The following is a 13451-nucleotide window of genomic DNA, read 5'->3' on the forward strand; positions in this document are numbered from 1 at the left end:
TATTTCTTTATTGGTATCATTTCAAACATAATTCATTTCGTTAAATTTTATTCTAGCATATGCCTTCGATATTTAACTTCATCGTGATAACACGTCTACTCAAATGTTTCATATAACTCGCTTTTGGTTTATGTGGAAAAATAAGTTGAGTTCCAGAAGATACACAGGCTTCATCCGCCAAAGGAAGCCTGTGTCATCTGCAAACAGAGATTTTGGATATCCTTGAAGCAATTGAGGCAAGTCAGATCTAAAAATATTGTATAATATTGCTCCTAAAATACTGCCTTGAGTAAAACCAGCTCTTAATGGAGCTCAGAGTAATGGTAATTAACCAGAAATGTGCGATTTAACAGATAACTTTGGATAATTCTTACATGGTTTATTGGAAAACTTAAGTTTTTTTTTATAAATATTACAATCCAACTATCATGCCAAACACTGTCGAATGCTTTTTCTATGTCCAGATGAGCAAGACCAGTAGTAGTCTTCAAATTTGTTCGAACGAATCACACGTAAATCACACGTGTTACACGTAAAAGTTGATGAGTGATCGAATGTCCATGTCGGAATTCGAACTTTTCATTGGCAAAAATTGAATTTTCGTTGATGTGGACCATCACTCTGTTCCAAATGAAAAAAAATATGAAGGAAAGCATTCTTATTGGACAATCCGGCAGAGTTTTGGTCCGAATTATTCAGAAATTTTGTATGAATCAATCAAATTTCAAATAGAAATATTTGGTCATTATAAATTTGATTTGATTGGAAAATTAACCCCAATCAGCAATAAAAAGCTAAATCCATAAATTGATTCACCTTTGTACGACCAACAATTACGCACACCCTAGCAAAATCAGCCACCTTGTACTATTATGCTAATTAAATTTGATCCACCAGCAACGCATAAACGACCCTCACTTCTAGCATGCAAATGTTTCAAACCGATAAAGTTTACATAATCAACCAACGAAGCACCGAGAATCCAGAGTCACAGATACAACAAGACCACCCGAGATCATATATTATCAATTACGCGTCTGACTGGGTTCCACTTTACGGCATAGCCATTAGCCTTCTATGAGCCTACTTGGTACGGATTTACTTCCTTAGAATCACCCCTTCCCCCACACAAGATCAGCCGATAAACCCGGGGAATCAATCGCCTCCCTTCGGGGCACGACTCCTGTCGAACAATAAATATTGCTTTATGTAAATTAAGCAATCGATTGTTGGTAGCAAAACGCCTCCGCTTTCCCGGGCCTGCTGGGAGGAATGAGTTCAAGAGTCGAGATCCAAGTTCGCATATTTAATGCTGTGAAATTAAAGTGAATAAATTTTGTTCCTCGTTGCGCAGTTTCATTAGATTCTTCGGGAGGAATGTGCCTCCCCCGAACGGACATGAATTTCATTAGAAGGTTAGAAGGCCCGGCAATTTTTGGTCGACGTTAGACAACGCACCTTTTCTAGAATGTACTTTACAGGTGACGGAAAGTGCGTTCAAAGAATATACTGAACAAGATCTTAGGGGGCCTTATATATTTTTTATATCAGTAAACGACAGTCATAAGTTAAAATTGCTTAAATACAGTCTACTTTCTCTTACATGATGTCAAAGGAACTACCGACTTAGTAAGATATAAATATTTTTTTGTATTTCTAACTGTGATTCAAAAGACCATCAAGGAACAGTGGTACAAATTTGAGAAATTATGGCAGAAATTCCGCATACTTAAAATTTTACTATTTTCTGCCGTGTTTGGAACATGATTTAAGATTGAAGACTTCATTTTTGGCGTGGTTACAATTTTGTGGTTTCCATAGAATAAAATTCTATGGGGGCCTTCCTTAGCCGAGTGGTTAGAGACCGCGGCTACAAAGCAAAGCCATGCTGAAGGTATCTGGGTTCGATTCCCGGTTGGTCCACGATCTTTTCGCAATGGAAATTTCCTTGACTTCCCTGGGTAAAGAGTTTCATCGTACCTGCCACACGATACGAATGCGAAAATGGCAACTTTGGCAAAGAAAAAAGTGCTCATAAAAACACTAAGCTGAGAAGCAGGATATATGTCTCAGTGAGGACGTGATGCCAAGAAGAAGAAGAAAAAGAAGAAGAACAAAATTGCTATTTTTCGTACATTATTTAACTTATAACTCTCGCATAACTTATGATCGCGCTATAAAAGCCATTGATAATCGAGTGTGTAGCTCCTTGTTTCCAAGCAAATGAAAGCCAATTCCTCAATGACCATTTTCCGAATTCCATTTCCCCCAAATTCCCCGAAAAGTTACACAGTGCAAAAGTGCAAGATGCAAGAATAGTCTTCAGTTGCATGGTGGTAAACTAGAAAGAACGATTGTCAATAAAAGGAACGAGAAATTTGGTCGTTCTCAAATAAACTCATATTGGCAAAAATCATGGGAATAATAAAAGTCGAAAAAAACACCAATCAAATTAAAAAGGGTGCATATAAGATGACAGGTTCGTACTTTACCTTATTATGTCAAAAAATGTTCGGGGAAATCAGCTATTCAGGGAAACATACTATTCCAGGTAGTGGTAATCGAGACACTGGCGTTCGGGACATTCGAAGAAATGAGGTTCAAGAAAAAGTAGTACAACCTCAAAAGCGCCATATAAACCAACTTTTGCTATGGTTCTTGAATTTGATATCACTGCGTAACATAAATGATATTTTTGCGTGTCTCAAGGATCGAATTATGTGTCTTGAGTAGATTGTATCTGATGCCGTTCTCAGAAATGTTCCAGCACGTCGCAATTTTTAGCTACAGGTCGCCAAAAAAACACTGTTTTCATTGATGTTTACATAAAATTTAAAGTATGATTTATCAAACTTTTTTTTTGATCTAATCCACTGAGCATGCAATATATGACTTTGACTTTCATTTCGGATGTAATTTGGGTAGGTTTGCACGATAAAATTCAGATTAAATCGATTATTCAACATGCTTGCAGTCTCCACACAGAATTTTGCGTTTCTCTTATATGGCAAAACACAATACTACTTGAAACAATAGAAAAATAAGTTTTGTGCATCGAAAATATTATGAACTTGGTTCATAATAGCTGTTGATGTTATGAAGTTTTGAATTTTGTGGCAAATTATTCGAATAAATTGCCATACAAGCTGGCAAACTTGCATACAAGTTGGCTGAAATGGTCAAATTCGGCATTTTCAATAGTCAATATCTCAAAAACTAGACGTGCTATGATATTTTTGAAAACGGCAATGGTTTCAGCAACCTATAACTGAGTAATTAACGGTATTTTGGTGTTTGATACAAAAACGTGTTCCGCAGTGTATATTTTTCTGTCTGGCATTACGGTCCAACGGAAGGGTCCCGCTTCTCAGCTTTGTGTTTTTATGAGCACTTCTAAAATTATTTACTCATGCCCTGGGACTCTCACAAAATTTCCAATGCGAAAAGATTCTGGACCGGAGGGATTCAAACCTACGACCCCCAGCTTGATCTTGTTGAATAGTTACCATACGACTATTTAGGCCACTGACAACTTGATATCATACTATTGAATGTAATATTGCATCATAGAGTAGTGTTTGATCTTTCAACCTTGACGCTTGCTCCTGTGGGGGCGAGCGATGAGGGCAGGATCAAACATGTCGCGCGTCGCTTGTTAGAAGCAGGCATTGAAGACGTGAGCGAGCTTGATGAGCTTGAACTTCAAGCAATCAAAGCCACCATATTATGTGAGCGAACTGTGCCACTCACTCAGAAACTAGTTAGTGATCATGAGAGGTCACTGTTGAAATAAACAATGAGCTTGGAATTTCACTTAGCAACAGTTATCCAACACCAAGCATATCAGCCTCACGACTACTAGTGTACGGTGTGAACAAAGCAAACCAAATGACACTGTAAAAACCAATTTTAAGAGCTTCAATCTTCAACGTTTGGCTTTTTTTTTTCTTACTTTTCCATCCAATATTTGACTTATCCATTTCCATCTATTTGATAATAAAGTCTTGTGGAACACATCAGTAAGGAAACAAAAGAGGCATTAACAAGCTCAACTCTAGAGCAGTCGTGTCCTCTGCCACCATCAGCAGAACCAGGTGCTGCGGTCAGCATATTTTTTTCCCAGACTTCGTGTACAGTACAGAATGCACCTACCATTATTAGAATAAGCGGTTATCAATCGATATTAGTCAGTGCCTTCAATGCAATTGCACTCCATCTCCTACTGCACGATGCAAATTTAAGCGCACAACAGGGAGGTTTACGAGAGCTATTGGGCCACAAGATGGATCGTATAGATGTACTTTCTATTGCAAAATTTCAAATAATTTGGCCAAGAAGATGCCCAAGTATTTCTTTACAAAAAAGGACTGCTGTATTCACTAATTTAACACATGTCCTCTATTGCACCATTACATCAAGAAATAAAAACTGAAATGAATTTCAGGCACTGGTACCCCATCCAGAAACAAAATGGTTTTGCCGTACAAAACCAAATTTGTCCGCCGCATTCAGGACAATAAACTGATATAATGAGCCCTCAAAAATATCATACTCTGAATCTAAATCATTTTATCTGCCTATACACTTTTAGACCACTGTTATTCGAGAAAAACATTATTCCTCAATACACTCCAATTCGGTCAAATAACTGCCGTGATCAGTTGATTGCTGTTGCTGATCGGTGCAGATCACAAAGGGTTTGATCAATGATCATCAACGCTCAACGAGCTTGATAAATCACCCTACCCCTTAGCTGATCATCAAGTGTGCCTAAAATAGACTGATTTTTGCTCATGAGCTGAGCATTTTCAATACCTGGTTAGAAGTGAAAAAGTGCGCGGGTCGTTAGTAGTGTTTGAACTTCCGACCTCTGAGGGCAGGATCAAACATGTCGCGCGTCGTACGAGTAAAGTGAAAAAGTACCGCGTTCGATTAGTTCTTTTTGATCCTTCGATCTTGACGCTTGTTCCTTGGCAGTGCGTCAGTTGTTTTCCCTCTCGGGTCGCGCGCCTTTTTTCTCTGAGTGCTTTTGTATAGCCGAGCAAACGAGTGAAGCTGAAAATGGATTGTTGCTGCTCAATCAAGGGTGACGGATCAATTGGTGAGCTCGTTTCATGCTACTATTTTTAATCTATAGAATATATATGATTGCACATTTAATCGCTTCAACGGTGGGACGTAAAAATGATTTTTCAACAAACTATAGATGATTCGTCACTGTGAGTGTCGACATAAGCTTTGATTCATGAATTATTTATGTTTAACATTTTTTTTTCAATACACCGCTTTCTTTTTACCTTAATTTTTGTAATTAAAATAAACTTTGAATGGTTCGACACTACAAGTGTAGACTTGCGAAAGGTTCACTTTATTCAACAAACTTTGGATAGTTCGCCACTGTAAGTGTCGGCATAAGAATAAAAGTGTTAGGGATGTTACATTTAGGTATTTGTTCAACAAACTTTGAATGGTTCGTCACCTAAAGTGTCGGCATAATTTTCCTCTACATAGAAATTGTTTATATCAAATAAAAATATTATATTTACATGTAAACATGTTTATATCTCACAAATAATTTTTTATCTTGGTCTCATCACTTATCAAAGCGAATCCTGTGACCCAACGATCCTTCCCATTAACAAACATCCTTCCCAGTAATCTATGTGGAGTCTCCAAATAGCAAAGGTTTCACACTTACATTCCTTCCCCTAATCCCACCTGACTGCAAGGACGTGGCCGGCGCCGTTATTGACCCTGTATAAATAGAGTCCCACTCTATTCGTTGAATTTCATTGTTCTTAATAACTATCAATGCTACTAACATGAAATTTATGATTTAATTTTTATTAGAAATATCTCGAGCTTTTTTCATTTAATAATTGATATATCATGAGTATGTTTCATGATCATTTTTTTTTATTTCGGTTTCAAAAATATAAGTGTCTGTCATAGATCTCACTTCTATGGGTTACATCAGAAATCCATAAGATCTGCAAAAATTCAACATGAATCTGGTTTCTATCAAAGACCATGTCAGTTAAATTTACTAATCTATCGGAAAACAACCTCCACAAATAGCCTCAGGAATAATTGTAGAGATTGTCTCTATACGTTACAATGGTCTAACCAAGATTTTTACCAGGAAGCTTTCTATGAAAACATCTAGAGCTATTTTCTTGAAATTTGCCAAAATTTTCTATGCGAAATTGGCAAGGATATTCAAAAAGACATTTTGTTAAGAGTTCTCAAAAAGATTGCACAGCAAAAAATAAATGATTATCGGGCTACGAAATTTCCAGCTATGAATCATTCATTGGACGTAGGTGAACTCGATCACATTTTCCAACACTGTTCCGTGTTGAAAGGTGAGAATGTTAAGCAACTTATTTCAAGAAGCAACAAAAATGTTGAAGCAAATAACACGCTTGTCCATCAACGTGGTGAGATCAAAACCTAACGAACGTAGCTCTCACTTCTAGACCTATGTTCAAATCTCACTCGAACTTTTTGCAATACTTCCTAATCTATCAAACCGCTTTTATTGATTCCTGACCTAGAAGAATCAATGAAGGAATTCCTAGAAGTATGGACTTAAAAATCTTATAAAATGCTAGAGAAATTTCTTGAAGGATTTCTTTAAAACACCTCATATCTGGTTTCTGATGAAATAGAAGAGTGACTAGAATAATATTTTTAATATTCTCAGCAACAACCTCTGGAGAGATTCTTCAGCTTACTAATAATTCCCAAAACATCGTTATCGTCTGCAAAACCTAGAAACATGTGCTACTATTTCTCACGTCAGCTCTCCAAATGACTCCTTCTAGAGAAGGAATACATATAGTACTGTTGGAAATTTTGACAATATTGTTTGATATCTAGACTAGAATGATGTTAATGATATTTCCAGGAGAAATTCTTCAGCGAACTTTTTTGGAGGTTTCTGGTGGGGTAAACTTGTCTGGCGAGCCCATATAGTTAAAAAATGTTTTCCTGTAACAAACTCATGATCATTAATTGTTCTATAGAAAACATTTTCTAGAAATTCCCATTCCAAAGTCAACTAGTCGGGTAGTTTCTTGTAAATGAATAATCAAGTGCTTATGGCCAATCACTACCACTTTGGAGAATTCGTTCAATATCTATGGTACCTCTAATAGATCAAAAATGAAGTTCCTCTATATCATCTAGAACATCGTTTCCCAAACTTGATTTTTTTCCAAAAATTCCTCAAAAATTTCCTAGAGATTTTCAGCACAATGTCTTCAATGATAACTCCAAAAATCATTTGGAAAGTTTTATTTCTAACTTTTTAATATTTCTTCCATTTCATAAAGCTTTCAAAAGTAATCCAAGAAGACCACTGTATGTTTAAATAATAAAGCCAATTTTGGTGGTGCTTCTTTCTAGGAATTTCTTTGAATATTAGCTTGATAACTACAGAAATGTGACTCTACCAAAATCAATAAAGACATATTTGAAGAACTTCTTAAGAAATCCTGTGGAAAATTTACTACACGAATCGACTTAAACAGTCTTAAGATAAATTTGAAGCAGTTCTGAAAGTGGTTTTCATATAATTTCTTTCAAAGTTAACCCGGAATGCATACTTAGAGGAGTAGGGAGCCGGATCCTATTCTTGGCACTTTTGATTCACTTCGGCATTGCGGTTTTTTTAAAGCTACTAGGCTCATATTCGGACGCAATATGTGTCGTATTGAAGTGCTTCTCGTTACAAAGTTTCAGACAATTCAGCCTAGAAAATCCCCACATACCAAAGTGAATCATGGAAGTGCTCAAGTAGCAGCTGCTGTCTTCAATCTAACATCATTGAAGAAGCCAAGTTTATCAAAAAGTGTGCATGTTTGGAACATTATTGATAGAATAAAAGTACAATTAAATTGATACTGCTTGAATAATTTTGTATTAACTAATAATAAAATGTATTAAAAGTTCTACATTTTTTGTTTCACATTTCTCCTTATATTTCGATATGAAAAAGTTGTAGATCTAGCAAAAACCTACAACTTTGCTGAAAGCAGCACGCCGTTAACATTAAAATCTTGTGTGTTACAGACGAATTTTGAGTTTTTGAAGTGGTTTTTGAAGTGAATTTTCTTAATTTACAAAAATTACCGGATCGAAACGTTAGAGCCAAGAAAATAAATTCGTGAGCCCTTGATAAGACTGCAAGCCAGAAACGATTTTTTGAAGCAAGAGCCCAGTCGAATGTATAAAAAAGTTAGACCAAAATAACTGATTTTTTGAGTCCACCCTACGTTAAAACTTTCCCGTGACGCGGGTATATCACCTTTTCGAGGTGCGTTACGAGGTAAGATCTACCATATTGTACTCTTGTTGTATCTGTTCTTGTTAATACTGATAAGTTATGGTCGGAAGAGTATAAGAGAGTAACAAGTCACTAAGACCCACCTAATTGTCCTAGATGATATGGAAGGCGAAGGGTTAAAAATGACTCAATCAGCATCTGAGGCTGGTTTCAAATTATGAGACAAGTTCTTTCCGAGATCAAGTGCTTATTTTTGGACATCTAGGAGGTAAACGATTCCGAATCAGTGGAGTAGCAGACCTCCTACCTTTTAAAATAAGCTTCTTGTTTCAAGGAATCAAAATGTCTAATGCGATGGAACTTGTTCACAATTACAAAAAACGACTTGGAAACTTATAAGTAGAAGTAATAATTTGATACTCTAGAGTACCGATGCAGGGTCAAAATCGGTAGCATTCAACCAGCATAGTGGCCAAACCTGATTAAGAGCGCGCTTTTGAGAGTTTAATGGTGACAAAATGTTTTCTCCAAAACGTATAAATAGCGGTATCTCTTATTAAAGAGGCTCTATGCTGAAGAATGGTGAAGAATTAAAATTGTATAAAAAATGACTATTAAATTATTTCTTAACAGTAATGGAGTAGAATGACATGCACTAAACAAAAGACACGGGTATACCACAACAGGCACAAATTTCATCAAACAAAAAAGTTTGAGTCCTAATTTTAACTTATGTAACGGCCATCCTATTAAACTTTTTTTTTACAAGATGCAAAACTCAATTACGAATAACTTTTCTGAAAACATCGAACGTCTACCATCGCACACTTTTTTTTCCGGTTAAATTGTCGATTCGGACCATTGTGCAACGGTAAATAAGCGAGAATAACGGGTTTTATCATTGGCCTTTCTTTGGGGCTCTAGTTTGCAACTGTTATTTATCAAACTGCTACAACTAGCGACACATTGCCGCTCATGGTCCAATACAGTCTGAAAATACGCATTAAAAGACGTGCTTGGATATTTTATTAAACGACGACTATGGATTCAGTGACCTCGAATTAAAACCTCTACCAACATTTTTACGGTAAAATCGTTATTTTTTTGGTTTTTAATATTATAGCTCCATTTTTTCACAAGTTCTTAAAAAACTCGTCTTGTTTAGGGATTTGTGCCGATATTAGTCATCAGTGAGCTGGTTTCGAAGATCTTTAGATATTCTTTGAGGGACCGACATGCTCCACAAAAATGTCTTTGACGGTCGTTTAGTTTTTGGTCAATGTATCAAAAAAATATAATGTGGACTATACAATGCCAGATAATAGGGAGTTACTCTTAAAAATCATAGAAATCGGTTAAGTATTCTTGGAGATCTCTAAAAATTACAATATGTTGCTTTTTTGAAGTTTTCCAGATTTTTATTTGGCCTGTGTGGTAGCAGAAACCTAAATGCTCAGTATTCAAAGATGGCTGCACCAAGTTGTTTAATTATTTCACAACAGTGAATATTCCAAAACGATAAAAATATGAAGCCTTACGAGAGGTTTTGGTTACGCGTCGGTCCCCCAAGAAATTTTGGAAAATCTCCGGATCCGGATGACCAATGATCAATATCAACACAGATTTTAAAACTAGAAGAGTGTCTCACTCCACTGTGTTCTAGTTTCGTTTGAAGAGTTTGTAAAGAAACTGAAATAAACCTGAGGAGTTTCAAAACCATTTTTGGCACAATCCGTGTATCAGTTGTGGATACTTCGTGAGACCTTTGAATGAAGTTCTGTATGATATCTTTTCCTGACACCGGAGGTTTTGATGGATTCCAAGAGCATCCTAACCTTTTTTCATGACCCGATTATATTATGAAGGTGAATGACGAAAACAGTTTTTAGACATTCAAGTATAATTCATGTGTAGCATTAATCTCTACGATTATTTCCATAACAATGTATTATCAAATGTTATTTAAATTTCCACCTCATCTAGATTGTTTGCAGCTTTTAACTTCGCTCAATGCTTTTTCCACATGCGACACATTCATTCGAGACTGAAGAAGCCCGGATTTTTGTATTCCTTTACGAGCCACGATGTACTGCTCCAGAAGTTCCGCATCGAATGGTGCCCGTCTGCAATAAATTGCTGATTAGTTGACAACTTAATGTGCTTTATCAATCCACAAACCCTTTAACTGCAAGATGTTTGAACATATCAAATCCATCACCCCCTTTGAACACATAGGAGTTAACCAGAATGTCATATTTCTTCGATTCGACCAACCGCTTGTATTTGCCACCAGTTTTTAGCAGGATCACCGTTCGATTCCCGACTGGTTTCCCATAGTCCACGTCTATTTTGATGCCGGCCGTTTGCAACGCATTGAAGGAGCACCTTCGTGGATTGATTGAGGTACCAAACTCGATAGCTTTCTTGATTGTGGAACCAAGAACAGTAACTCGGTTGGCGTTTGAGTTGAACGGTAAAGCAGTGAGAATTTGACCCCTTGTAATTGCTGAAATAGAAGAAGTTTCATAACAATCGTCAACCCTTGTGTAGATCAACATTGTGAAAAAATGTCACTGCTCACTAACCTCCTGCAGCTAAAGAAATTCGAAAATTCCCTGGATGAATCATCGCTATCATAGGAGCATTAGATCTACTTCTGAAGTGCCAGACATATGCGTCGGCAAGAACGCTCCCAAATGTACAATCCTTCAACCGGCAATCGTTGCTCAGCTCAAGCTTCGATTCACCTACTTTGACCAAAGATTTGACTTCAACATCCTTCCTCAACTCACGCACTCGCGCCTCAACCAAGGCGTTCTTCTCTATCCTATTCTCTTGGTATATCGGTTGCCCTTCGAAAGCAGTGATCTCCCCTTCATCATCGAAAGTCAAGTCGATATTTCCCACGTAGTGTCCATGGCAAAAAGCCTGCACAATCAGCACTTTATGGTTGTTTCCGGTTTCGACCACGATCGGATATTTGTCCAAAGCGGCATGCTTGGATGGGGGATCGCCATTGTAGAGTAGCGTATGCGTATGACCGCCTACTATGATGTCTATGTCTTCGCCTGCCTGTTCGGCAATCTTCTTATCATCGAAAACCCCACAATGAGACAGAACGATTATTATATTGACCCCTTTGCTTTTCAACTGTTTAGCTGCAATCCGTACTGTTTCGATGCTGCTTTTGAACTTTAACGGATCGGAATTGCCTATTTTATCTGTTTCGTCGAATATCACTCCTATGATTCCAATTGATTGACCGCCAACCGTTAGAACCAGCGGATCTTCTTTGATCAAAGAGCGAAATTTAGTTACATCTCTACTAAGCTGCTTTGGAAAGACCAAGTTCGATACTACCACAGGTGTCACATTTTTTGTATTCTCCAGAAAAGGGATCAAAACCGGAAAAGAATCGTCAAACTCGTGATTACCCAACGTCATGGCGTCCGCTTTGACCATGTTCATGAACTGCTGGCTGACGTTCCATTTCAGCAAGGTGTACCAAATGGTTCCTTGAAAGACATCTCCCGCATTCAGAACCAAATGATTTTCATTTTGCTTTCTCAACTTTTCGATCGTCGTTACCAATCGTGCAATGCCAGCGACACAAGTTTCGCCATTTCCGGAACATGGAGAGGAGCTATTCGTCACTTCGTCAAATCGTGCGTGAATGTCGTTGAAATGGATGATTTTCAGCTTGAAACTTGATCCTTCAATGAGGAACGTAAGGCAACAAGTGAGGAAAACGATAGAGGACGTACGTAACATATCTTCCGTTGAAAGAGCAGCAGATAACTGATGCGAACAAGCACATTGGTCGATCATATCTCGATGCTATTTGAATAACTCTGTTTATCCAGTTGCGCCAGTAAGCAACGTTTATTTTCTTGGCGAAATCAATCATGACACTGATTCCACGCATTCATCATGGGACAAATGACATATATTGGTCTCGTAGATGAGGAGCCAATTTGCGAAATAATTCCAACTTAATAGAATTCTTATTCCGCAAATATTTCTCCAAATGAAAGAATAATTCCAGGAAATTGAATCATGCAACCTCAATATTTAGGTTATCATAATTCCAGCTTCCACCAGGCATCTCTTTCCTTGCATCTTGCCTTCCTTGCCACCTAGAGATGGAATTGGCATTGGCAATAGCAAGATAATTATCATATTTATAACCTTCCCGAGCACTGCATACGAGTTCAATCTTTCCATTATGCCTCGTCGACATTTTCTTATGGAAGGACAAATAGGGAAATTGTTTTTCATCCATTGGTGATATAATTCTGAAAATTGCGTCATACGCACGCGATTACTTCAACATATTATACGAGTGAGTTTGTCAAGAACACTTCAACTCAGGAATTTGTGCGCATAAATTAAAAAAAATTAAATTAGTACATTCAAATTTAAAAATTGAGTACCATTTATTCAGATTCAGAGATTCAGTTTCGGATATTCAGATTCAAAGATTCAACATTAGAGATTCAGTTTCATGCATGTATCTCCGTTAAATTATTGCCTCCCTCGAATTTCTCTATTGGACTTCTTCGAAGGAGGAGTAAGGTACTACCAGAAGTGATTACTGCCGAAATTTATCCGCATTCCTGTGACAAACATTAAGACGGCAATAAATTTAATACACTTGCCGGGATTATAAACTGCTGCCATCATTTCACCCGGTATTTAGCACTCAACTGCTCGTTGCCCACCAAGTTTTCAACATCTTTCGGAGGGGCCCCGAGTTTTAAATTACATTTGCCTACTTAATCTTAAGACACCTACCGGCCAAACTATTTTCCCCTCGTTGGCTGCCAAAGACCATAATCGTGACTCCCGAGACAAACGTGTAAAGTTTGCGGAAGTGTGATCCCTGTGAAGGTATTAACGGTTCCTGACTGGGAACGAGGAAACTTGCAAACTGTTGTTAGTGTGTAATCAAATTTAAATAATTTCCTCACCCCGAATGTGCTAGCGGTTGGATGGGAGTGCAACATATACCGCACATGCTGATGAGGATGTGGAGGAAGAGGCCATTACTTTTATAGCATTTGAATCTTTCGCTTAAACGCTCATTCCTCCAAACACTTCAACTTGACTCCCCTTCTCACAGCTTCCGGTTCAATTTCTCTTCTCATCCGCGGAAAATGCG

General features: G+C 37.5%; 1 protein-coding gene and 1 long non-coding RNA gene across 2 annotated transcripts in view; one reads left to right on the top strand and one right to left on the bottom strand.

The window, feature by feature from the left end:
- The window catches only part of LOC110679649, a 396178-nt gene that overhangs the window by 226999 nt on the left and 155728 nt on the right, over positions 1-13451 (top strand). The gene's annotated exons all lie outside the window — the stretch shown is intronic.
- LOC5567872 (apyrase) lies at positions 10173-12133 on the bottom strand. The gene is made up of 3 exons (XM_001651853.2): positions 10876-12133; positions 10469-10796; positions 10173-10413 (listed from the first exon to the last, which is right to left on the bottom strand). The coding sequence occupies exons 1-3, from the start codon at positions 12116-12118 to the stop codon at positions 10266-10268; spliced, it is 1719 nt and encodes a 572-aa protein (XP_001651903.1). The 5' UTR covers positions 12119-12133; the 3' UTR covers positions 10173-10265.

Source organism: Aedes aegypti, chromosome 3 (genome assembly GCF_002204515.2).
Source record: "Aedes aegypti strain LVP_AGWG chromosome 3, AaegL5.0 Primary Assembly, whole genome shotgun sequence".
In the NCBI taxonomy this organism is placed as follows: Eukaryota; Metazoa; Arthropoda; class Insecta; order Diptera; family Culicidae; genus Aedes; species Aedes aegypti.

What these genes read in the sequence shown, in the direction of transcription:
- LOC5567872 (XM_001651853.2), bottom strand. Translation starts at nt 12,118, where the DNA reads ATGATCGACCAATGTGCTTGTTCGCATCAGTTATCTGCTGCTCTTTCA. An exon ending in AATTTCTTTAGCTGCAGGAG is followed by an intron (nt 10,797 to 10,875) that starts GTTAGTGAGCAG and finishes CTTCTATTTCAG; the next exon opens with CAATTACAAGGGGTCAAATT. An exon ending in AAACATCTTGCAGTTAAAGG is followed by an intron (nt 10,414 to 10,468) that starts GTTTGTGGATTG and finishes AATTTATTGCAG; the next exon opens with ACGGGCACCATTCGATGCGG.